We start from the raw sequence: 24,539 nt of genomic DNA on the forward strand, positions 1-24,539 counted from the left end.
GGTTATTGTAGCCGGATAACTCTCGAAACGTGACAGCACAGTGTATGTGGTGAAGATACGCTCGCTGGTGACTGGAGCGGCGAAGTCTGTGGATGTGAATGTTGCAGACAACTTCAAAGTATCTTGTTCAGAATTCGTCGGTCAGAGTCGTGGTTGAGGTCACTCTATCGTCTAGCATATTGCGACTGAAGAAGCGGAAGAGGCCTGGAAGGACATATACGTCGTAGCTCAACGCTGTAGTCAGCCAGACGAAGACGGTGAAGAGGGCAGTATCTTCTACGCGTGACCTTCTCTCGGTCTGCACCTGGTGATTGAAAGGTGGTCGGAACGGTGATGAGCTCCGGTGTCGTCGGCGCGAGGTCATGAACACAAGAGCATGCGCATAGTGTAGGAACAGTGAATTGTATGCAATGTAGATATATTCATTTTAAGGCATGTCGGGAGAGCAAGTAAAGTATCCTGGTAGTCTTAGCCGTCATACGCTGTCACCAAGATGGCCTCTCTGCCCATGTCGCCCACACCACCGACGAGAGGACATGCCCACCAAGTCCGAACGCATTCAACAAGAGCAGGTCAAAATCCAGAGCCCGTTAACCTAAAAAATTCCCAAGCTGCCTTAGCTGTTTCTCAAGTTGGCAATTCGCCCGCCAGGGAAAGTGGGACTAGCTGCTCTACTCCTGGTCTTGGGCTGCGGCGTTGCACTCGTTCCTCTGGTGCCTACGCCAGGCCTACCTCCCATACTCTTGAGACGAGCTATCTCATCGTCTTTCGTCATTAATGTACGCTTCGTAATGCTCAGCTCCATTTCCAACCTTTTCATACGCTGCTGTTGGTCATCGTAGACTCTCTCGATGTGCATGCTCTTCCGCTTCGTTGCATCCCCAGAAGCCGCCTTGGAAAGTATGATGTGCTGGGCTTCGAGTTCTTCAACGCGAGCAGTGGCGGTAGAGGCGGTGGACCTGGCATCCTGCAAGCTTTCTCTCATGTAATCCAACATCTGCTCTGCTGCCGCAGCCTTCTTCACTGCTTGCTCCGTCTTTTCGTTCGCTTCGTCGAGCTGATTGCGAAGCTTGGCGATTTCTTGAAGTCGTGCATCGTCTCCAAGGAGGGCTGTCTCCCGCTGCTCCTTGAGCTTTTCCTTCACCTCACGCATCTCTGTGGTACGCGCCGTGAGACGTTCGGTGAGAGTGGTGTTGTTCCTGGTCAAGGTCTCGACTTTGTCTTCGGCATCTTGTAGTCTTCTCTTCACACGGCGATGCTCGCTTGCCAGATCCTCATGCACTGTTTGTTGCCTATCCCACATATCCTTGTGCTCACCAAAGTCTCTTTGACCTGCTCTACGAGCTTCTCGCTCTTCCCGAAGCCCTTCTTTCGCATTGGCTAGTTGGGCTCGCAGATCAGAATCGTAAGCTGCAGTGCCGGGCATGGAATCGCTAATATGCGTGACTTCGTGCTCTTTGTCGACCGCAGAAGCAGGCACGGTCTGCGGTTGGGGAGTGAACCGCATACGCTTTGCAGGGTCGAGCTCTTCGTCATCCAGAGGGCGTTTGCTACGTTCAGGTATAGGAGCGTCGGCTAAGGTCTGTTGCGTCTGTTGCGTCTGTTGCGTCTGTTGCGTCTGATACTCTATAACGTCCTTGACACTACCAATGGAAGACAGTGGCCAATCAGCACCTTCCATCCTGTTCTTGATCCAGTAAGAGACTAATTCAGCGCACTCGACGTCTCGTGGTGTGCGTTCATCGATGGCTTTTCCAACATCAGGATGAACATGCGCCAGACTCGCTAGGAGAGTGTGCATATGATCTATGGGATCCAGGCTGGACGTTATGTACCGTTCAATATGGCCGACAGTCCTTGGAATGACTAAATGTAGCACAGGTACGACATCGCAGTTAGGCGATTTGGCCCAATTCTTCTTGCGAATCTGTGCTGCGTCTTGCACACCGTCGAGACAGATGATCAGGTCGGGAACATGTATGATGGGCGATGCATCGCTTGGGATAATGGTGACCAACAAGTTACCTACCACCTCTTTCAGGTTTGCCTTCCGATCTTTACCAGGCATAGTGTAGTTGATGTACGTTGTCTTACAGAACGTCTCAAGGATGCGGAAGAGTGTCTCGTTGTCGCTCTCTGTGACCAATACAACGTGTTTCTGCGGCTCGCAATGTCGCAAATCATTGAATAGCGCTGACAGAAATCTAAATTTGGTGGAGTTTTCCAAGCCAAATCTAGCTGCGTGCTCTGCTTGCGTTGCCGAAGCCTCACCATCTAAAGTGTTCGATTCAGCCTCAGCGAATACCAAGTCCATGTGCGTCTCGATAGCGCGTAGCTGGGATAGGATGTTTTTGACCTCCTCGACTGAGTTGAGACTGTGACGATCCTTCAGGAATGGCTCTAACAGATCCCTCTTTGCGGTGATGTACTGGGCGTACGTATCTCTTTGTCGACCCGAGATATACAAGGGCACGATGAACTCCTGGTCTACCAGCTGCAGATCATCATTGAAGAGGCTTTCGCTATCTTCATCGTCTGCGTCGCTGACCTCCATCTCGTCAGATGTGGGAGATCTTGGTACCGGTACGATAGGCTCTGATGGCTTTATTGCTTCAGCGATAGTAGGCTCTGGATGATTCCTTGGTGGTGAAGTCATAACCTTATCTAGTGCGGGAGCTTCTGGCTGCACGTTGCTGGGAGCATAGGCGATATTCCGGAGCGACGTCGGCGCTTGCGCAAGAGGGAAGCGGTCTGGCACAGCGGAAGGCGATCGAGTGCCTTCTGCCGGCTCTTGCGTCTCACGTAGCCTGCTCACTGGCGTAGGCGTAGCCGCGGGCGCATGTTCCACTACTGAGGGCGTCATCGAAGACCTGGGACGCCTTCTGGGAGTACGGCGAGACTCTGCTATGCGCTTATCGATGGCTTCTTGCATCTGCCGCCTAATGATGTCTCCGGTACCCTCGCCCGCCATGATTGAGAGCGATGAGGTAGGAACAGGCGTACAAGGCCGCGATGGAAGTCGAGATGCTTGCGTTTGCAGCGAGTAGCTGGGTGGGTACGGAACCGGCGAGGTCTCGTGATTCAGCGATCTTGAAGGGCGTTCTGGCGATTCCTGCGATGAGTCGTGACGAGACTCAGAGCTAGCCCGATGCGCCACCTCTTCTTCGATAGTATCTCGTATGCTCTCAGATGTATCTTCTTGCGTGCTCAGATCTGCCTCAAGAGGTACTACTTGCGCGTTCTGTACGCGCTCCGGACTGGATGACGCGTGCAGCAGTTGATCACGCAGAGACAGCTCTTCTTGAAGCTGGCCTGACGGTGAGACGCTGTGAGCAGCTTCGGGGTCGAGAAGTTCCACTAGCGTGTCGTTGTGATCTTGGTGATGAGGTGCAGTGGATGCTTGGACTGATGGGTGAGGTGGGTCGAGCGCTGGCGCCGGATTGGATTCGCTTGGCACACTTACCCCAGCAAGTACTCGTCCTGGGAGGGCCGGTGTCGCGCAAGCTTGTGGGAGCTGTTCTGAGGACTTGATACAAGATACGGATTGTGAAGGCTGAGAATGCCGAAACGGGTATTGCGACTGGAAAGGGAACTGTTCGTTGTCTTCCAATACCGAATGCTCAATTAGACTTGGTTGACTGTCGCAAACGCTGATCTGCTGGAAAGCTTGATGTTGCGACGGCTCGTTACCACCGTCGGAGACTTGTGTATCGCTAGCTACGTTGGGCCTTGTGGTGTGATGAGATTGGCTGTTCTCGACTAGTGTAGATGGTTTATTGAGTGAGGTCGGGACTTGGTTCGTATCCACAACCTCAGTCGAAGCATTCCTTGTAACGTCTATAGCCGCTGGTTCCAAACGAGGGTGTTCGCCCAGTGTATCGGTCTCCTTGCTTGGGGTAGTCTCGCGTGCGCTTTGTACTGAGTGAGTCTGCGAAGCGGCGTGATCAGCCTGGGGCGCCCCAAGCTCGTTGATTACGACTCTCTGATGCTCGTCCTCTGCAACACCCTGATCGATTCCGCTGTATTGAATCTGCAGACTATCCTCCGGTTCTGGGCTCGACTCGTGTTCCACCTGTGAGGAAATATGTATGAATTCGAGTGTGTTCGGAGCACCTTGCGACTCTGCCTCAGGTCTCTGCCGCTGGCTCTGCGAGTCTGCTACGGTGGTATCGAGTATCGTCTCGGGTATCGATCGTGCAGGTGACGGCGCGTGTTGTGCGGCTTCTTCAATGAGTTCAAGTAGGCCCTGCAAACACTGGTTAGTAGACACACCGATGTCTGGCTAGGGAAAGGGCTGGTCATACCGAATCTTCAGCAAGATAATTCTCTACTTGCGACTCGTTTGAATCGGTGCTTTGCTGGCTAACGTCCTCGGTGCGTTGGGTCGTGGGGACGAAGCTTCCTTCACCGCTGGAACTCTGCGAGTCGGGGACTATGTCTGACAGATGAGGTCGTGGACGTGCTGCGAACAACTGCGAGCTGTCGAGATTGGTGTCCTGGGTAGGCTCTGGGGTCGGAGCTGGCTGAGACGATGGTGTCTGCGTGAAGCGCACGTATTCGTTCCTCTCGAGACTGTCACCCCGTCGAGTGATCTGGATGCGAGGCGAAGCACGAGCTGCGGGCACTGCAGCACTGGGCAGTCCCTCCGAGTCGGCTCGATTGTCGAGAGATGTCGAAGGACTAGAGGATGCGCTGCTGGGCTCCGGGCTGCTGTCAATCACACGGGGATTGCGGATGCGCCTCGATGCTTGTGCCTCCTGTGGTTGCTCAGCGTGTCCGTTGTCGCTTCCTGGATATTGCTGATGGACTTCTGCCAAGATGCGCGCCTTCTCCTGTGCCCAGTGGGCGACGAGTAAGTCGTTGGCGTTCTCTTCCGGCTCCCAAGTCGGTTCCCACGTCTTTCCAGTCTTGGAGTCAATCCCTTGCCATTGGATGTAGTATTTGCGTACACCACGGACCACTCGTTCGTCGAGAATGCACTCCGCTGCCCACAAAGTGTCGCTTTGGCTGCCGGCTTCGCTTTGGCTCGAATCGACGTATCGTGAACGTTTGTTTGTGTTGGTTCTCAATGAGTTGCGTTTCCTTTTCGGTCGCGCCATTACGCGCAACGTCCGTTGGAGAATGTGTCCAAGTAGATCGTCTCCATTGTGGGTAGGAAGAGGTGAGAGTAATAGTGCGCCGGGCCGTGGGCGGGTGAGTGGTGACTGGTGCGTGGTGAACGGTGATGGTGCGGGACTATCCGCGCATGACGAGCCCGCAGCGGACGCGTCTCGACGCGTTCCCGATTGCAGTGCCGCGGCATCACTGACTCAAAGCCGCCATATCGACTTGGGGGTTCTAGATACTGGTGCCACTAATACGAGCTTAACCATGAAATATCTCTTGCACTTTCTTGCGATACATTCAGAGCATGCTACGAATCACGCCAATGTCAGAGTCACTCGCGTCAAGACATGAAAACATACGGCCAAGTATACAATGAGTAGATTAGGCAAGCTATAAGATGATCAAGTCACCCAGAGAAGGGCTCTAAAGTCTTTCGTAAGAATGTACATGCTTCTTCCAAGGAATACCGGCATGTGTTGGATATCCTACAGTTTTGCGCATCGATCCTGAACGCATGTCTGCATGCGCCATTTGGTCGCAAGCGTTCACACCTCATCTCAGTATCGCCCGCCTCGTCCGTTACCCCTCCAGCCTCCCCTATTGCCGTTGCCACCGCGCTGCCCACCTCCATAACCACGTCCACCCTGGTATCCGCCACGGCTCTGACCATACTGACCATTGTTGCCAGGACCGAAGTTGTTACCATACTGGTTGCCGCCCTGATTTCCAAATTGGTTGCCGCCTCGGTTTCCACCCTGGCCTCCGTGATGGTTACCAAATTGGTTGCCACCCTGGTTACCTTGTTGCGGACCGTTCGGTGGCATGTTCATGTTGGGAGGAGGAGGTTGCCACATGCCGTTGAAGTTGGGGGGCGGGGGAGGGGGGACGAAGCCACCACGTCCTTGGAACTGCGGTGGTGGAGGGGGAGGAACACCGAATGGCGGCATTGACATCGGGAACTGGCCTTGGAACTGGCCTGACATGTGCGGTGGTGGAAACGGCGGCGCGTTGAAAGGCGGCTGATGCAGCATGGGCGGGACCTGATGCTGATGGTTGTTGGGGCTGGACTGAGTGTTCCTGTTCGCACCACTCCACTGCGATCCAGGCTGTGATCCTTCTCTGTCGTATGCCCTTGATGACGGTCGCGCCTCGACGAAACCCCTGCCCTCAGACTCTCGACGCGAAGGTCCATGTGGTGAGACCCTGCGGCGACCCATGGATCCGTCGGGTGACATTCGACGGCGTGCGTCGTCATACTGATAACCCCCGGGGCTACGGCGACTGCGACTGCGACTGCGGCTACGATTGTATCCCCTTCTTCGCTCCCTATAGGGTGGGCCCGACTCTGTCGACGAGGAAGTAGAGGGTCGACTATCGTGGCCAACGCGACGCGCGACAGACAAGACCGGGGGGTCCTCCATGTCCTCCATGCGTTCTATGTCCTCTCGCGCGATCTTGATGGTCTCCGGGACGGTGAATTTCTGTATATCTCGACAGAACTTTGGCGACCAGCCGTAGCCGTTTGCCACTGTAGCTGTCTCGCCAGTCTCCTTGTCCTGCTTGACCAGCTGGCCCATGGGATCCAACGAAAGCCTATACTTGGTTGTTTCCCCGGTCGGATTATCGCCCGTGGGCAGGTACTTGAGGTCGATGTTTTCGAAGAAGTTGTCGAGGAGAGCGCGAACGTGTGAACTGACAGGCTTCTTGTCAAACTTCCGTATCTTGATCTGAGATTCGTGGATCGGGCGGTTCGGGTGTTTGATTATGGGCTCGAGCATGTACGATGCGGGGAGGTCGTGCCATCTGGCATTTCGGTCGCCGTGGTATTCTGGAAGGACGTAGTTGCGCTTGCGACCCTGTGCTACGGACAAGGCCTCGTCTGCCTTGTGTCGACAAGCTTTCAGACCCTCTGAGCTCAAGAGCTTGTTAACAGCCCAGTAGTTGACAATGGCTTTCAGCTTCACCTCTAGCTGCGATCCCTTCTCGGTGATACACGCCGCTGCGAGTTCGATCAAGTCAGGGACAAAATCTTGACACGCGTTGCCAAGAATACTCTGCTTCGTCGTGTCGCGATGATGCAACTTGTCAGCATGGAGGGCATCGTTGACGATCAACAAGAGATCCATCCGGTTGCGCGCTGCTTTCTTCGCTAGCGCTGGAGTGCTCTGATCTACTACGACAGACTTTGAAACAGCGATGAGATACGCGCCGAGGGTGGTGATCCGAGCCTTGGAGGGAGCTACGTGCTTCACGATCCATTCTGTGCATTTCTACGAGCGGCGAATTAGTCTGCTCCCGGTGATATGTGATTGACGGTTTTATAGCTAGATACCTGGATATTGATGGGCGAGTTCTGCTGAAGAACGGCATCAACGTGGTTGAAAAGCTGCGAGCTAATTTCGACTGCAATGGGCGCTGAACGATCTTCGGCATCGGGATCCTTCATTGCCTGCTTGAACTTCACCTGCGCAATCGTTAGACCTGACTTGCGCTTGGCGTCATCATTTGGCGCCATGTTTGGCAATGTGAGGTTGCGGCTATGAGTTCGTGGTGGGGAAGGAGGTCGACATGGGTGTCGCGAGGGTGTTGATGTTTCCAAGATTGCGAACGCGATCGACGCTAAGCTAGCGCGCCTTCCGCATCGTTCACCCCGCCATCGGCCAAGGCAATCACAAATATGTCCGCCAACGACGCCATCCAAGATGAGGTCACCTCGCTCAACGCCATCTTCGACGAAGGCACCCTGTCAGCCTTAGATGAAGACCAACGACTATACAGTCTACGTCTGCCGTCGCTGCCATCGATAACTCTGCGTATAGAATTTCCGGCAGACTATCCGGATGCGCCGCCATCCGTGCTAGGCACTCAGAGTGTGGGACAAGATGTCCCCAAGGGTATGGGCAGCCAGGCTGTCGACGTAGTGAGAGAAGTTCTGGCAAGGATCTACCAGCCCGGCGAGGCATGTATCTACGATCTGCTCGAAGAGGCAAGAGAAGCTTTGGAGCAAGCGGAAGAGCAAGGAGATATTCAACTACACGATCAACATGAGGATGAGCACGTTGAAAAAGACGAGAGCTCCCATATCCAGTCCGACCCGGCCATCGACCTTGGACCGGAGCCACCTTGGATCGTAGCACCCGCGCTTACCGAGAAGAAGTCAATTTTCTTAGCTCGCGCAGCACCTGTATCGTCACCAGCACAGGCTAGACAGTACGTCGCGCATCTCCTAGCGACAGACAAGAAGGCTGCTCGCGCAACTCATAACATGACTGCCTGGCGGATCAAAGGCCCCAACGATACAAGCTACCAAGACTGCGACGATGATGGTGAGACTGCTGCAGGATCGCGCATGCTGCACTTAATGCAGCTGATGGATGTTTGGAACGTCATGGTGGTTGTCACAAGATGGTATGGTGGTATACATCTAGGTCCTGACCGCTTTCGCATCATCAACACTACGGCTAGGGAGGCATTAGTCTTGGGTGGCTTCGCAAAAGAAGGCAAAGACAGCGATTCAAAGAAGAAGGGGAAGAAGTAGAAGAGACACATTGCATGCTCGCTGTGAGACATCTATCTAGTCTTCACAAGGTCATCCGTTCACCTTCATCTTCCCGGTGCACTGGCATGCTCCCACAGCTTTCACTTAACCCACAGCTGACTTATTACATAACGCTTCCAGAATTCACTCGCATTAGATCATCTCTCATTCACTCGACCGCACAGACCGTCGCCTATTTAAGTCGCGCCTGTTTCATATTGTACACTCACCACATCACTACGCGTTTCCGTCAATCACAACCAATCAATCACTGAACCTCGTAGAACGAAATCTTCGACGCATACTATCGAGAATGAGTTATTCACGTCCTGGACAAAACGGATCGAGCTCCGGCAATCGTGCGGGTCAGCATTTCAGCACACGAGGACATCGTCTCGGCGGCGGTGGTGGTGGTGGTGGTGGTGGCCATCCGCATCAAACTCGCAGCCAAGCTACAGCGTATGTTCCCCAACGCTCTCGTCAGCCCTCCCATATTTTGTTCATCGAGGAGGAAGATGACGATGGCGATGAGTACGATGAATGTGAAACTGACATCGGACACCCCAGTTCCCACGGGTACCACGATGCTATGCACCATCTAGCCGAAACCATGGCGGATCTGGACAGCATGCTCGGTGACGGGCGACAAGGCAACAGCATGCGACATGCTTTCGGGCCAGGGTTTCCTTTCAACGACGCCAGCGATATTCCGGGGTTCGACGCCCTTCATATCGGTATGGGTGCTGCGTTCGATAGTGCATTTGAGGGAGCCTTCAGCCATCCCATCTTCTCTGGAAACGACATCGCTCATGAGCCTAGAGCTAATAGACCTGGAAGCAGTTTCGGCGCGAACTTTCCATTTGGACCTACCAGTAGCACTCATGTCCATATTGGAGGCTTTGGACGAGGCGAAGACCTGCCTTTTCATGCTCACCCCACCCCATCACGTCGACCTGGGTACGTTCCAGTCCCTACACGAGGCGGTTTCCCAGTCGAATTTGAGCCTCATCCCCTCCCAGCAGACTACCAACCCACTGAAAGCAGCGAGCAGCGTATCAACAACTTCGTCGCACGCAATACCGAGCCGCTCACTGCCGCCAACACGACTAGCACGACAAACACAGACTGCCCAGTCTGCATGGAGAATGCTACCGCGCACGCATGTGTCAAGATAAAGGGTATCCAAGGCTGCGGACACATGATCGGTAGAGACTGTCTCGAAGAATTCCTGAAACAGCGCCCGGATGACGAGAAGACATGTCCACTTTGCCGAGCTGTATGGCTTGCAGAAAATGGAGTCTGGCAGGATTCGGATCAGTGGAGCGAACATATTGCTCAGGCGAACCTAGGTCATCGTTTCGCGAGGTGGTAGAGATGACACTGCATAGCAACAAGGTAGTTCTTAGAGACGAGGAAGCGAAGGCTGATGAGATCTGTGGGCAGCGCTATTGCGCGTTGTAACCATGAAGCGGGTCTATGGGTCGAGATGAAGTCGGACTGGTTCGTTGATTAGATAGATAAATTAGCGTTCGTTCTAAGAGATGGATAAGCATGTGAAGGCTAGCAGGTGTGTGATGGGTCACAGGAGTGCAAGCCAGCAATTGTATATTATATTAATGAAATTTTGATACAGCCGAACACCGTGAAGTCTACGTGGGTGCTAGGTCTTCTACCCTTCGCATTTCACCATCATTCCGTCTGCAGATCTGTTCAAATCCCTCTTTGTATGAGGCTGTTCTATTTCGGTGGGCCGGTAGCGAGCAACTGCTTAGTTATCATCCGAAATTCGGCCTGAATCTCTGCGTCGAAGTAATTCCAGTTCGGAGGTACCTTGAAGTGACCCTTAGCCATGCGGTCACTTACTCTCGTACTAGTGATTGTGCGATATTGAGGGGGCCGGTCATCTCGGGCAAGCATGGTGAGCTGCATGGATGTCTGGTCGTTCAGTATCCTTATGAGGTACTGCATCCGATCCCTGTGATCGAATCGCCTGTCATGGCCGCCTGACATAAAGTGGGTTCGTGAATGACAGATGTATGTATGTTGTAGGGCGCAGGATGCGAGTACATCATATCTGAACTCAAGGTAAGATACTATGCTCGAGCTCCAGTTTCTACCCACGGAGAACTGAGCATCGTCGAGTAGCAAGTCTGGGGCTGTAGCAGGGGTGATATCGGTGGTATCAAGCTTGATTATCCATGAGAGATTGTCGCCAGCGGTCCGCGCGGAAGCGAACTCCGGGTGTGACTCCGACGCCTCTTCACAGGGGTTGACCATCCACTCGCCAGTCTTGACGATGAATCCTTCTTCGTAGTCGCGCTTTATCGCGGCCATCGCGGGTGAACATTCTGCGTGTGACATAGGTGTCATTAGGTATGACGTTCGCTTCAGGATGGTCGCGTTTGGGAACAGGCAATACGCCTTATTCCATGAAATAAAGCATGCTGTGGCAGAGGTCATACAGCGTTTGAGGACCCCGTCGATGGGTGAATGAACACAGTGTTGAAGAGTGATTGAAAATTGGCTACCGTCACTAGGCGATGTCTTCGTGAAAAGAGAAAACTTCCAGTAGTTAGTCACATCTGTTTGGATAACGATGCATATTAACGCAGACTTACCCTTGAAGCACCAAGCGTAACGCGTTCATGAGAGAAGTCTTTGTCTCGAGCGTACCCATCCTTTTCAAGATAGCTAATGAGAGCATCCGCCTTCTCCCCAGCTTGCGTAAAGAGCTGAAGTTCATTCTTGACCTGCACACGACGGAAGAACTTTCCGGTGAATTTGCTTCCGATTAGAGTCTCGGTTTGGGCCTGTATAGAGCGGAACTTTTGAGTGTTTTTGAAGAATGGCTGCAGGCATGTGTTGATGTTCCACTGGGTCTTCTTCATATTCGCGTAAAGATCCGACGTCTTTTTGCAGGCTAACTGAACATTGCGTATAACATCAATACCTAAATAGGATGTAATGAGTGAGTGCGTTGTGTAGCGCGACTCTCGATTGATGACAAGATCCATGAGGTCTGGCACTGGATTCGGGGGTGGGCGCGGCAGAGACATGGATTGGACACTTGGAGGCGAGATGTCTCCGAGTTCTTCCACGCGCGCTTTAGCAGGCTCGTTCGAGGGTTGGTTGAGTTGAGCCATCGTGATCGATAATAAGTGTGGAATGCGGCTGGGTAGATCGATGCAGCCTTGATAGAAGAGAAACTAATGATATAAGTACTCAAGGCGTAGAAACCGATTAGGTGAAAGCCGGGATAGATCAAAGAAGGCAGTATACCACGCGGGCCCGTCTTAGTGAAATAGACTCTGAGGTAGATTACGGTGCCTTAAGCTATCGCATCGAGTGCGTGTGAGAAGAGTGGGTTGTTCTCCGCAAGAGGGTTCTCAGCCCATTCACTGAAGTGCTCGATTCGCAACTGGCACTTGAAATCTCTTTCTCCCCTTCCATGACCAGTCTACAGCAGCGCCTAATATGATCGCCCCTAAAATCGGTCCCGCATAGTTCATGTTGAACCTGTCCACAGGGAGGATAGTGGGTAGTGGCATCCAAACAAAGGTGAAGACGATGTAGCACAAAGCTCCAGCGTTGATGTATGCGCCAGCTGCGCCCAGCTTGAATGGACCCCATGGAATTGGTAGAGGTCTCGCGCTTATCGTCCGACGCCAGAGAAGGAACAAGATGGGCAGAAAGTACGATAGGTACAAGCCCATCGCGGGAAGAGAGATGAGAGCATTGAACGCAGTGCTCGAAGCAATGTTGATAAGAGCCAAGATACAAACGCAGAAGCCGCTGAGGCACAATGCATTAACCGGTACCCTCAGCTCTGGGTGAACCCTGGCAAATGTGTGCGAGAACGGCAATCCCTCGTCCTTGGAGAACGCCCAAATGAGACGAGATACCGAGGCAAATATGTTGAAGAACGATACAAAGATTATGTAGACCAGCATGAACATGAACAGATTTGTGGCTGCTTTAGATCCCGTGGCCTGATAATAGACTTCGATAATTGGTAGAGGCGAAGCGGAAGCGCGATCCACGTCTCCAATCGTGAAGAGAACGGTGATCATGTAGAGAAGTTGCATGAGACCGTTCATTGCGACCGAGAATATGATAGAGCGCGGCACCCGGGTGTGTGCTTGCTTGACTTCGTCGGACATGTGAATGACGCTATCGAAACCTGAACTCATCAGTACAGCTGCGTCGAGCCAGAACTCTATGGAGACTTACCAGCTAGCGGGTATACAGCAGTGATCAGCCCTATACCCCAGGCCACCGTGGGGTTTCTCCAACCACTAATGTCGTGGGTCAAAGTCTGAAACACATAATCCGTGGAACTCTTTTCTGCCATTACAACCAAGGTAATGATACCAGCAAAGAAGAAGGCAACATGGCATATTGCTCCCGCTGTCTCGAGGACGTTGATGATTTTAGGAAGCCAAAGGTTTCCAATGAACGGAACTATTGTCGAAGCACACATGATGAGTGTTGTGTGCCACCGCTGAACCACGTACTCTGGGTTATTGAAGGAGGCCATAGCGGTGACGATATTCGATATTAGCGCTGCATTCGAAGTGCAGCAACAGATCCAAGCGAAGACGGTGATCCAGCCTTGCATCAAACCGAAGAAGCGATTCCAGATTGGCGCGAAGGCGGCAGACCACCGGTATTGAGCCCCAACTGTGGGATCCATGGAAGACATCTCAGCGAGCGATAAGGCTACTAGCATGGTTCCTGTCCATGCGAATATGCTACCGTAGACGATGGAGGCTGGACCGCCATTGCTTAGCGCAAACTGGAAAGTGAGCGCAGATGCTTCCCATGAACATTGCATGAGGAAGGAAAAGTTCACAGAAGACGAGGCGTTGATGTATTGCTGCAGGCCATTAGCAAGAGCGTAAGTTCGAGCTGTGTTCATACATCTAATGCTCCTCCTCCAGAATCCTGCGTGCCATTGGCTCTCCGCTCCTCGATTGCTTGTTCCACAACGTTCTTCTCGGCGCTCATTATGTCGCACCTCAGGCCGATCGGGTTCATTTTTGTCGCCTCTGTCGTCTTCGTCATCGATAATCAGGTGTTCCGTGATCCAGGAAGTTACCTTTCAAGGATGGGGCCTATGTTCCTCTTATCAGTACCAGCAGCCTTGCAAGATTAGCAACCTAAATCTCGAGCTGCATACATGACCGATGAAAGTACGTTGTACAACGTGAAAGCACGCATGTTTATTCGGCCGTCTTGTGTGGCAGGCCTACCCGTGGACGAGTGGCATCCAGCACTAGCAGCATGCGTGTCATCATGCACCGCGAGCTATCCAGTAGAAGCTGTTGAAGTGCTTAACTGGCCATTCTGGGGTTGCACTAGGGTATGCCACCGCGCATTGAGAATATGTCTGTTCAGTATCTCATTTCGTGATAGGTACTACCCCCCTCACGGCTACTGGCCCGGGCCTGCTGGGGTAACAAGCAGCTATGAACGTCCACCGTGAAGCTGTAGTTTTGTGGACGAGATCAGAAGATGGAGCTCAACACTCCAATGAAGATGCAGCGCTTCAAGAAGAGCGGATCTTCTTGCATGATGGCGGCTGTAGTGGAAACCCGATAGCGACAGCGAATGACGTCATAGCTAGACTTAGTCGGCTCGATGATGGAAGTTGTCAAAGCGAGATTCTCAAGGGCCTATACGGTATGCCATCCTGTGCGATACGAGATATCGCCAGTGCGAGCAAGGAAGAAGACGAAGGTGGTGCAGATGGTGCAAGTTACAATGTGATTGAGCCGCCCCTTCTTTGAGCGCCTGAGCTAGCGTTTTAGCGTGACTGGCCCCCGAAGCCTTCAGCCTTCGTAGTTGCAGCCCACACACTCCGCCATCCACAATATCATCAAACGACGCGCATCCGCCATGCATCAAACCGCCGAGGCACCACGGCTGACTACCCTACTGTCTCGAACTTGATCGAGCTCGGAAGCCCCTCCAGATCCTGGCATTTCGTGCAGTTGACTCTCCGCATTCGCCAATTGCGCAGTCTCGCCGCCTTCCTTCTCATATCGATAAATCTCTTTTGATGGCTGTTCTTCAGGTGCAACATAGGGCGTAGGGGCATCCCGCGCCTTTTTGCGCCAGCGCAGCGCCTTAGCGATGAATATGCCTAATCCGATCAAGGCGATGGCTCCAATTGAAGCCCCAACACCGATACCAGCTTTCGCACCTGTAGAGAGCTCACTGTCACCGGCGGCCAGAGGCGTACTAGACGGAGGAGACGATACCATGGAGGAAGACACCGAAGATAGGATCGAAGAAGAGACTGATGAAGACGTCGCAGTAGGTATAGGGCCGCCGAACCGCGCTGCTATTGTGTGTCGCGGAATCGTGCTTCCATCAGCGCAGCATCGATTCGTATCTCCGCAACACCAGGTTAACGAATCAGTGGAACCGGTACAAGGTGTCACTTTGACATCTCTGCTTCTTTGTAGAGAATCCTAAACGCCGTCAGTGTCGGTAGCCTCTAAAGCCGTTTTTCAACTGTACCTCGTTCGAGCAGAGCTCCTGGCATCCTCCTTCGTCCCAATTGCTTTTTGTACACGACTCTCGCCAAATGACCTTTTCAGCCTTATTCTCGCACAGTCCGTTTGGTAGTAGATTATCCCAACCAGCACAGCAGATGTTGCTAAGGGGATCCGAGGTGTCATTGATTTGCGGCGAGTACACACTTTCTCTGACTTGTGTGCCGTTGCGCCAGTAGCAGGCTGACATCGCAGGCTGCAAGCTAGCGAGCCGCAATAGGAAAATGAAGCAGAAGTTTATACGCGACATGACGGAATGATGGACTAACTGAAGAGCTGAACAATCGCGGAGACGCGACTTGGGCTGGCTTTAGTATTCAGCAACACATCCCTTTCGCGCACTCGGCTTACGACCGCTCACGAGGCGCTTGGGGCCAACACAACACCCATTAGTCGCAACTATAATCGCGCGATGAAGCCCATTGGAAACAGAACTTGGGAAATAAGCGAGGTACACCATTCCGCTCAGCCTTGTGGTACCCAAAGTTGACACCGGTTGGTTAATATGGTAGCAGTAATCTCGATCACACGTAAGCCTTTGCCCCAACGAATTTGTTCGTCTTCTCTTGGCGCGTATGACCTTCTAGGGGTAGCTGATGCACGACTTACATTGCACGTGACGCGTTGCGCGGCCTGTGTGCCTATTCGTGTCATGCAATCTCAGGTTCCACTTCAGCCATCGACCCGGCTTTGACATCAACCTTATTTCAGTATCGTAAACATAGTTGCTCGGATCACAAACCATGTCGGTTGCTCGAAAGTCCCTAAGGATGAGGATTCATATGTACTCGAGGTTGTTAATATATACAATGAAGTTCCGACTACACGCCGTCCAAATTCGTCCGTTAGCACCGCGAGATGCTCCTAATGAGGAAACAGCGAAGGACCTATGTGCAGATCTTCCTCGCCCCGTTTCCGGTGAGGCTCCATTTAGTCTTATTGACAGTGCACGGGTTCTCCGTCACACTGGTTCCATCAACCTTCAAGGCGATGGCAATATCCCTGCTGTTCGCAAACTCGGTCCTGGCCGCGAGACGAACCTCACCACCACCACTAACAGTACCAGCCTTGATGTTGACATTGTAGCAGTTCTCGAGCAAAATGGCGTTGTTACCCGTGTTGGCGACATCGATCGTACCGATCTCCGCGCCTCCAGAGGCAGATACACAGAAGATGCCGCGACCGCCGCCACGAGCCTTGACGCGGTTGACGTAGATGTTGGTGCCATATCCGCCGTTGACCTTTCCGGCTTCGTTGGCGAAACGGAGAGCCGCGTAGCCAGTGCCAGCGCCGCAGTTGTCGCAGTCTACGGTGCCGACCTTCGCGTTGGTGACCTTCTGGAGGAGAAGACCGCATTCTCCGACGTTCTTGCCGACTACCGAGCCGATGTCGAGCTTGTCGATGTTCCTGAAGATATGAAGTCAGCGTATGTCTTGCATGCAGTTTGTGCAGTCATATTCTTACCATGTCTCAACGCAGTGCGACGTGCCGCCGTTGCAGGTGATGGTACCCATCTTGACGTTTGTGTTGGCCGCTCGGTCGCGGTCGAAACGGATACCCATTCCTTCTTTAAGGTTGAAGTTGATGGTGCCTAGGGTGAGGTCTGTGGTGCCGGAGAAGCGCATGCCGAAATACGTCGAGCCGGCCATGGTGAGGTAGGGGATCTTGACACCGGACTGGTTGGTCACTTCGATGTTCCCTCCTCCGCTCTTGGGGGCAGCAGTGATGGTTCCGCAGCCTTCAAACGTCTTTCCGCTGGTGATGGTGATGGTGCTAGCGCCGATGTTACCGGAGGCGATGACTGACACCCGCTGTCCACTGCTGATGCCATCGAGAGCGCGCTGGATAGCTAGACGGTAGTCGGAACCGGTATAGAGATTCGTCGAGCCCTTAGTCGCGGTGAAGGAGCTGCCGGAGCCAGTGACTTTCGCGTCGGGTGTGCCGGAACCGCATTGAGCGGACGCAAGGGAGGCAAGCGCCAGCACCGCCGTGAGACCAGAGAAATGAACCATATTTATCGCTCAGGTGAAGCAAAGAGTGAGGTGAAGATGCGATGTGGTTGACGCCGCTATTAGACCGACGAGATGCGCACTCCTTATACAACTCAAAGGCCATGGCGCTGCTCCACTCCCGCACTCCTCCCTCCCAAATGACACCAAGCCCTCGATATGACTTGCAACGGATCACCCTTACCAATTCGGAGTAAGATGCAAAACAGCGAAGACTATGAGTAAACCACCTGGCCGTGTCAGGCACACGCGTTTCCCATCCCTAGCCTTCGCCGTAGTCCTGCCGATCAATTGCAACACCAGATTTCGAATATACCACCTATCATACCAGGCACTTCAAACACTGCCATGCCATTCCAAGGCCATTGGCCCGCGCGCCACTCCCGTTTCGAAGTTTCAGCTATCCCCAGGAAATACCAAGCTCGACAGATTACTTACACCCTGGGATACTCAAGAGAAATCTCCACCACTGTACGAGACCGGAACATTGTACCTGCAAGCAGCACTAAGTCCCTGCCTCTTTTGCGTAAACCTTCCGCTCTACTGCACACATGATGTTGTGCGTTGTACGCAACAACCAATTCGGTGCATCTCTGCCCTTGTACCTGTTGGTTACAGTTTAAGTGATCGTCCGGGGTGCGTCTTCCCCCGCAAAACAGCCGTTAGGCGCATCACACGACGGCATCTACTCGGGTTGATTCAATCCGTGGGTGCTTTCTTGGCTGCGTAATTCTCCGCCGCGATCATCTGTGCATATTGTTCCGCTGCCAAGGTACCAAGGTCAGCCATTTTGTTTCATCGCTTTTATAATGGGGTCGATGAGAGGTTTCGCACTGTGTTCTAGAACGAATCGATTGTAGTGCGAAAGTAATCATTCACGATCTATCTAGGTGCGCAAGAAGAAAGAGGTCGTAGATACATTACCGAAATGCGCTATCCCTGTGCCGAAAACAGCCTAGGGTGCCGCTGGAACATCCCTACTCAAATACATCACTCACATATCTGGTCTCCTTGACCTTCTCCAGCCATTCCAGAGCATCGTCTTCCGTCTTGCCCGGGAAAGTGTCCCTATAGATCTTCATACACATCTCTGCAGTACTCTTGGCCAACTTGCTCGCACTTCCACAGATGAAGACCTTCGCGCCACCTTCCCCAAATAGCTCAGCTAGCTCCTTCCGCTCGTCCCACATGCGGTCCGGCACGCGTTGCGCTTTCTGTCCCTTGGGGGCGACTTTGGAGAAACAACCGCGTACGCTGACTACACCATCAGCCTCCCACTGCCTGAGCTCGTCAGAGTAGAGGAAGTCCTTCTCGAAGTGACGGCAGCCAAAGTAGAGGATCGCCGGTCCGACCTTGGCGTTGCGGGCATTCTTGATGGTTGCACGCTCTTGGATGAAGCCGCGCATTGGAGCGAGACCTGTTCCTGCGCATACCATGATGATTGGCACGGTCGGGTCGGTAGGCAGGTGGAAGTTGATGTTCGTGGGACGCGGGAAGCAACGGATCTTCTCGCCTGGCTCTTGACGCGCTAGGTACGTGGATGCAACACCGTGGAAGCGGCGATTATCGCCACTCCAGGCTGCCTCATCATGAACGTCATAGGTCAGAGAGGCAATCAAACGCTGGACAGTAGTTCCTTCGGGTGTTTGGATGAAGTCTACGTTCGCGAGGGGCGAAGACGAGACACTGTATTGGCGGGGAGACAGCGGCTTTAGCGAGTCGAGATAGACTGCGAAGGGTAGCTTGCAATCAGGGTGGTCTTCGAGGATATCCAGAATGCTGTAGCGCTTGGGTATGACCTCCTTCTTGTATATTTCGTCGCTTGCTAACTCCAATAGCTTGGCCCTTTTGTTTTCTGGAGAAGCTTCGGCAAGAATCTGTAGCTGCTTTTGCGAGATGGGCGTGCTTAGCTCCACACGTGTCATGAGCAGATCGAAGATTGAAGTTGGAGCTTCGGTTGCAATAAAAGTCTTGCTGGTGCCCGTGATGGCGATATTGTCATCAGGCGATAGGTCGAAGCGCTTCATGACCCGCCTTACGTTGCAGATGCTGTTCATCGGCAGGATGACGATGTAGTCGCCGGAGCGATACGACGTCCCCGGTGGTAGTTCGATCTCCATGTGCTTCTTGGTAAGGCCAACCTCGCCGCCACCTAAGCTTTTGTTGGCTTTCACTACACCGTAGCCGATGTCTTTGCCGCCCAGGTATGTAGCGAATTTTGGAGGCGTGATCTCAGCCTGTAGCTGTCCCCCAAGTACCTCAGTAGTGGTACCGCTGGACTTGCGCAGATCACTCCACATCTGCTCGGACCACTTCTCCCACGGACCCATGATATCTCCTTTCACATTGACAAGACCAGTTTCTGTGAAGCGTTTAGCCCCCATCTTCTCGAGCAATTCGTCGGTAAGTTTGGGAATTCGATGGTACGTATGGGTCCAGTCGCTATTGCCGACCCCAAAGACGGCATACTGAACTCCTTCAAGTAGCTTGGATGTCGCATTGTTCTCCAGCCAAGCAACGAATTTCTTCGCGTTGTCTGCTGGCTTTCCTTCGTACGAGGGCTCGATGATGACAATTGGCTGGTCTTTGGGGATGTGTTCAGTAGCCGAGTCGAGACTGGCGACGTTCGCCTTGAACCCGAACCGGGAGGCGTTGGTCTCCAAGTCTTCAGCATAGGATTTGCATGTGCCGGCGTTCGATCCGTACAGTATGGTGATCGGCTTCGCATCCCTGGTAGGTAAATTCGCTTCTTTGGCCTTGCCAGGTCCGTTGTCGTTGGCCTCCTTGGTAATGGTCGCACCGCCTCCAGTCCCACCCAGGCTAGCCATTGTGCGTCCAGGACGTCTGCGGACCTTGATCTTGAGATCCTTTGGTTTTTGTGTAATTGTAACCGACACATCTGGTACACAAGGTTAGCGCTGTCACACTCGAGTATATGAAAGCACGTACGGAGCTGGTATCCGGGGTCCGCGAGCTCAACTTGGAACTTCTGTAGGATGAGTGCGACAACCATGATCATCTCCTGCTCAGCAAACGTCCTGCCAATGCAGGCGCGCATACCATCACCAAACGCCTTCCATGAGTTCGGTGGAAGCTTCTCCCAACCACCGTCCAGGAAACGCTCGGGTCGGAACACGTCCGCGTCATCGCCATACACTTTAGGGTCGTGATGCAGTCCCTTTAGGTTCATCAAGATCATGTCCTTCGGCTGCACTTCGTATTTTCCCTTACAATTGTTAGATGCTAACTATAGTAGCCATGAGGTGGACTTACCGCGACTTTCGTAGGCTTTAGCGCATGCTTTCCATTGATCGCAATGGGTCCGAGGAAACGCAACGCTTCGTAAATTGCGAACTTGATGTATTCAAGCTTTGGAATATGCTTCAGCTCTAAAGTACCGTCTCCGAGGACTTCGTCAACTTCTTGTTGAGCTTTCAGATACTTGTCCGGGTTTCTGAGTAGGTGGTAGAACAGAAAGCCCAGAGTCCCGCTTGTGGTCTCATGGCCAGCAACCAGGAAGGTTACCATGTTGTATCGCACGGACTCTTTCGTCATCTTCTCACCAGTCTCCTTGTCTACTGCCTCAAGCATGGGGTTGAGAAGGTCTTTGGCGTCTGGCTGAGGATGAGCGATTCGATCAGCGATAATCTGGTCGCATAGATCGTGCATCTTCTTCACGTTATCCTGGCGATGGGCTTCGGCGAAGACTCGGAGATTGTTCTCGATAGACGTGCGTGTGGCTCGTCTGCCAGACTCTACCAAAACCTCCACCATTTGGTTGATGAAAGGATGCGCACTGTTGCTGTAGAAGTTATTGAACCTGTAGCCAAACGCGCATAGCCCGATCATATCAAAGGTCAGCCTTGAAGTAGTTAGTCATGACATCGTTTGGTAAGAGATGGATGATATTCACCTTGTGAAGTCATCGGCGCATTCTATCTCATGATCTGGGCCAAAACGGTCCCACCGGAGCAGCATCTGCGTCGAAATGTCCATCATGCCGTCGAACATTTTTCGGATACCCATTGGCCCAAACACGGGCATCAACAGCCGATGAGCGACACCCCAAGCCTAGTGCATATATTAATACATCTACTATCATAGTAGACATGACAAGTGTACCTTTTCGCCGGGATAAGCTGTGAACAGGCCATCTCCGGTCAAAGCTCGCACCTCATCCAGAGTAGCATTAATGGGCTTTTCGAACCGGTCACCGTCGCAGCAGTCGTTGATAGTGTCGTATGAGGACACAACGATGACTTTGCCGTCGCGTCCTGGGAACTGGAGTTGGTAGATCTCGCCATAGATATCCGCAAGTCGTTGGAAGGAGCCTGGAGCGTCGTTCGGATCGATCTCAGCGAAGTTGCCTACGAATAGGTGTGGGGGAGGCTGAGGAATAGGCAGAGAATCTGATGTATCGGAGGCCATCGTGGTGGTCTACGTGATGCAAGATTAGTAGGGTGGTGACAAGACCGTGTGTTTGGTCTTCAACGAGGAGGAAAGATCGAAGGACTTGGATTCAGCTGCTCATTCCTGGGAAAGAGCTGGGCTACATATACACGGGTAGCAACACAGCGCAGGACATGTCAGCCTTGGGACGTCGGCCTCCCATGGCAGCCCTCGACCGAGCCTTGCCATTTAATGCTGCCTAGTTGCTGACTCCGCAGGGATACAGAGTCCTTTGGTGATGTAGTTACAGCCAATGGGGTCTGATTGGGCGTCACACTGTCCGTAGTCAGCAAGTTTGCGTTCAGCTCGGCTGTGCCAGCCACGCGATAGGCTCCCGAGTTGTGATGCATGGGAGCACGACAGCATGGGAGCACGACAGCATGCCGACGCTGCGCCTCGTGCGAACTGGTGACCGAGAGATATTGCGCGCGACTTAGCCAGATCACAGTACGCAGTAGCCTTCGCCTGTCTAGAAACTGTCTACCGAACGGCCCGAGGCGCAGGGCCAACGACCTGTCCACCCCGCGCCACGCCGTAACACGCGCAGCGTCTGTTGTTGAGAGCCCTAACGGCTCATCATGCGTGTTGGACATTCGGGATCTGATGAACTGGTGTTCTCTGAATTGTCGAGGTTTGCTCATTGGGGTAGTAGACGGGAAAACATCGACGCAAACGCTGTTCGTGAGTTAGTGTACACGGCGATCGTCGCGTCTTCGCGTGACGGGGTGCTTCATTGAGCTCAGTGGCATCATTGCGACATCTTCAGCGTTTTCGTAACGATACTGATACTATGAGCTTTAGTGGTTATGCAACATGCACACTGTCTAGACATGTTGCAAGGCGAGACGGCGGTGTTGTGCAGGACGCGCCAAAGCTCGGCCGGCTCAAGCGGCCGAGCGGGGCGCCACTTGCCAGTGGAGAGTACGAAGGAGCTCGTATTCCAACGTTGCACCTAGTGTTCACGATAAGAACGTTAAATGAGTCGAGGCCCAGGAAGACTCCACGCAATAAGACCAGACATGAATCTATTCATCAGCCAGACGGCATGCATTGCATTAAATGAGGTTAACCAGTGTACATCTGAACGTCTCCTTCTCCCATGTCTGATACAACAAAACACCAGCCATCTGGTCGTTGTACCATTTATTACGGTTGATATGCACCATAATGATGTATGTCGTGCACAACTCACAAAGACTCAAGCCGCGGATGTCTTGGCCTCCTTCTCTTTCTTCCAGACAGCGATGGTGGAACTGTCGAGGTGGATCTGGTTGTAGGTGCTGACATAGCTAGGACATTCGCCATCGTGGCGCGTGAACTTGCCAGATGCTTCGCCGATGACATAGTCGATCGAATCGTTAGCCTTGAGATCCAACATACCCCAGTGATTGAGGAAGCCAAGAGCAGAGTTGTACATGCTCTTCAATTTAAACCCCTTGGGAGCTTGGCCTTTCAGAAAACGAATGTAGATAGTGAGACGCTGGGTGTATACGTGAAAAGTGAACTCTACACGAGGTTGTAGGTTGGTGGTACTGCGAAGCATCTTCAGCCAATTTTCGTTGGTGTTGGCGAGGAAGGCATACAGTGCGTCGAGATACCCATAACTCCACCTCATTTGCCAAAGCACTTCATCCCAAGTGTCCTCGTGATCGCAGTCCATGCCGCATCCACAATGGATGCTATGTCCACATTCGAAGCACGCTACGTTGGGCACATCGTCTTCGAGTACCTGACGGGAGGCGAAGTTGACAGTAAAGGTTGGGCAGTGTGCGCGTAGGCGGGCCAGGAGGGTGATGTTTGTCAGAACGTCCTCCATAGACTCTTCATCCCCACCGTAACCTTCCTCGAGTTCATCGCCAAGCTGACCGTGGTCCCAGGATATTAGCAGAAGCTTTGGAGCGTTCTGGTAATCTGCGACCTTGGGGTAGTATGCGTTGATGAAATGAGCGAGTGTTGGGAGTTCCACGCAGAAGCGAGATTGACGAAGCCACATAGGCCGATACTCCGTCCGAATCTGCTTGCAGACTTGAGCGAGCGCACGGTAACGCAGCGTGCTCAGTAGATGCGGCACGCTAGTGCTGTCACTTGCGACCTTAGAACGCTTGAGCAGAAGCGGTCGTATTAGATCATCGTCGTCATCATATACCCCTTCTTCGGCGAAGTGGTATATGCGATTGCGGATTTCTGCGAATAGTTAGCCAACCAAAGCGCTATATAGGCAAAAGAAGGACATAACAGCAGGCAGCTCGAGGAATTGGCAGCAATTGAGCATGGGCTCGAACTTGGTCTTATCGCCAACCGTCTTGCCACCCGAATTACTGCTGTTGCCCTTCTTGGCGTCGCTTGTCTGGAAGTTCTGGCCTTTGCCTCTGTATATCGGTCAGCTAAGGTGTAGGGCGATATGTGAAGGTACATACGCGTCGGAAGGCATCTTCACTGTTGAACCTGAAGAGACCTGTAGAGAGGGGAGCGCAGTCTTCAGGTTAGGTGTCAAGCGGGGTTGGGTAAACAACGAGAACAGGCAGCGAAATGCGCCTTTGTTAGTCGCGGAAAGAGCGCACGAGCGTGACGCGATTTCCCGTGACCGATGACGCACTATGCCTACACCGTCTCGTGGGCGCAGAACTCTCGGAAGACCCCGCTCTTCTTTTTTGAGAAACGAATTCGATTCTAGAGGTGCCCTTTAAACTCTAGGCACTCAGGCGGAATCCTTAGTCCTCCCCTCCCATCTTGCTGCGTCCTACTCGTCTGTCAGTCTTAATTCCAGTAGGCAAAAGGCCCTTATCCGCGTAGGCTCGACGAAGAGGTCCTTGCTCCCTAAAGTTATTCACGAAGAGATTTGTACCCCTGGGTGGATCGTACTAACGCTGCATAGAC

At 52.9% G+C, this 24,539-nt stretch overlaps 10 protein-coding genes across 10 annotated transcripts; 2 read left to right on the plus strand and 8 right to left on the minus strand.

Annotated features, from left to right (window-relative positions):
- Window positions 1–616: 616 nt before the first annotated feature.
- On the minus strand, window positions 617–5,099 carry J4E86_000992 (uncharacterized protein; the record flags this gene model as incomplete). The annotated part of the gene is made up of 2 exons (XM_051441564.1): window positions 617–4,246; window positions 4,305–5,099. 2 exons carry the CDS (start codon window positions 5,097–5,099, stop codon window positions 617–619), a joined length of 4,425 nt encoding a protein of 1,474 aa, XP_051307735.1.
- A 564-nt stretch (window positions 5,100–5,663) lies between these two features.
- On the minus strand, window positions 5,664–7,621 carry J4E86_000993 (uncharacterized protein; the record flags this gene model as incomplete). The annotated part of the gene is made up of 2 exons (XM_051441565.1): window positions 5,664–7,376; window positions 7,439–7,621. 2 exons carry the CDS (start codon window positions 7,619–7,621, stop codon window positions 5,664–5,666), a joined length of 1,896 nt encoding a protein of 631 aa, XP_051307736.1.
- Window positions 7,622–7,783: 162 nt separating this feature from the next.
- Window positions 7,784–8,644, plus strand: J4E86_000994 (uncharacterized protein; the record flags this gene model as incomplete). Its single annotated transcript, XM_051441566.1, has 1 exon — window positions 7,784–8,644. The coding sequence occupies one exon, from the start codon at window positions 7,784–7,786 to the stop codon at window positions 8,642–8,644; it is 861 nt and encodes a 286-aa protein (XP_051307737.1).
- Window positions 8,645–9,525: 881 nt separating this feature from the next.
- J4E86_000995 (uncharacterized protein) lies at window positions 9,526–10,016 on the plus strand (the record flags this gene model as incomplete). The annotated part of the gene is given in 2 exon segments (XM_051441567.1): window positions 9,526–9,601; window positions 9,613–10,016. The coding sequence occupies 2 exon segments, from the start codon at window positions 9,526–9,528 to the stop codon at window positions 10,014–10,016; spliced, it is 480 nt and encodes a 159-aa protein (XP_051307738.1).
- Window positions 10,017–10,381: 365 nt separating this feature from the next.
- On the minus strand, window positions 10,382–10,978 carry J4E86_000996 (uncharacterized protein; the record flags this gene model as incomplete). The annotated part of the gene is made up of 2 exons (XM_051441568.1): window positions 10,382–10,647; window positions 10,762–10,978. The coding sequence occupies 2 exons, from the start codon at window positions 10,976–10,978 to the stop codon at window positions 10,382–10,384; spliced, it is 483 nt and encodes a 160-aa protein (XP_051307739.1).
- A 242-nt stretch (window positions 10,979–11,220) lies between these two features.
- J4E86_000997 (uncharacterized protein) lies at window positions 11,221–11,787 on the minus strand (the record flags this gene model as incomplete). The annotated part of the gene is made up of 2 exons (XM_051441569.1): window positions 11,221–11,226; window positions 11,263–11,787. 2 exons carry the CDS (start codon window positions 11,785–11,787, stop codon window positions 11,221–11,223), a joined length of 531 nt encoding a protein of 176 aa, XP_051307740.1.
- A 252-nt stretch (window positions 11,788–12,039) lies between these two features.
- On the minus strand, window positions 12,040–13,651 carry J4E86_000998 (uncharacterized protein; the record flags this gene model as incomplete). The annotated part of the gene is made up of 3 exons (XM_051441570.1): window positions 12,040–12,824; window positions 12,875–13,520; window positions 13,565–13,651. The coding sequence occupies 3 exons, from the start codon at window positions 13,649–13,651 to the stop codon at window positions 12,040–12,042; spliced, it is 1,518 nt and encodes a 505-aa protein (XP_051307741.1).
- A 2,440-nt stretch (window positions 13,652–16,091) lies between these two features.
- J4E86_000999 (uncharacterized protein) lies at window positions 16,092–17,216 on the minus strand (the record flags this gene model as incomplete). Its single annotated transcript, XM_051441571.1, has 2 exons — window positions 16,092–16,611; window positions 16,669–17,216. 2 exons carry the CDS (start codon window positions 17,214–17,216, stop codon window positions 16,092–16,094), a joined length of 1,068 nt encoding a protein of 355 aa, XP_051307742.1.
- A 974-nt stretch (window positions 17,217–18,190) lies between these two features.
- J4E86_001000 (uncharacterized protein) lies at window positions 18,191–21,641 on the minus strand (the record flags this gene model as incomplete). The annotated part of the gene is made up of 5 exons (XM_051441572.1): window positions 18,191–20,112; window positions 20,163–20,439; window positions 20,487–21,075; window positions 21,127–21,284; window positions 21,336–21,641. 5 exons carry the CDS (start codon window positions 21,639–21,641, stop codon window positions 18,191–18,193), a joined length of 3,252 nt encoding a protein of 1,083 aa, XP_051307743.1.
- A 1,219-nt stretch (window positions 21,642–22,860) lies between these two features.
- On the minus strand, window positions 22,861–24,093 carry J4E86_001001 (uncharacterized protein; the record flags this gene model as incomplete). The annotated part of the gene is made up of 3 exons (XM_051441573.1): window positions 22,861–23,846; window positions 23,982–24,031; window positions 24,080–24,093. The coding sequence occupies 3 exons, from the start codon at window positions 24,091–24,093 to the stop codon at window positions 22,861–22,863; spliced, it is 1,050 nt and encodes a 349-aa protein (XP_051307744.1).
- Window positions 24,094–24,539: the final 446 nt, after the last annotated feature.

This window comes from Alternaria arbusti (genome assembly GCF_024043155.1).
Source record: "Alternaria arbusti strain BMP 1465 chromosome Unknown scaffold_1, whole genome shotgun sequence".
NCBI lineage: Eukaryota > Fungi > Ascomycota > Dothideomycetes > Pleosporales > Pleosporaceae > Alternaria > Alternaria arbusti.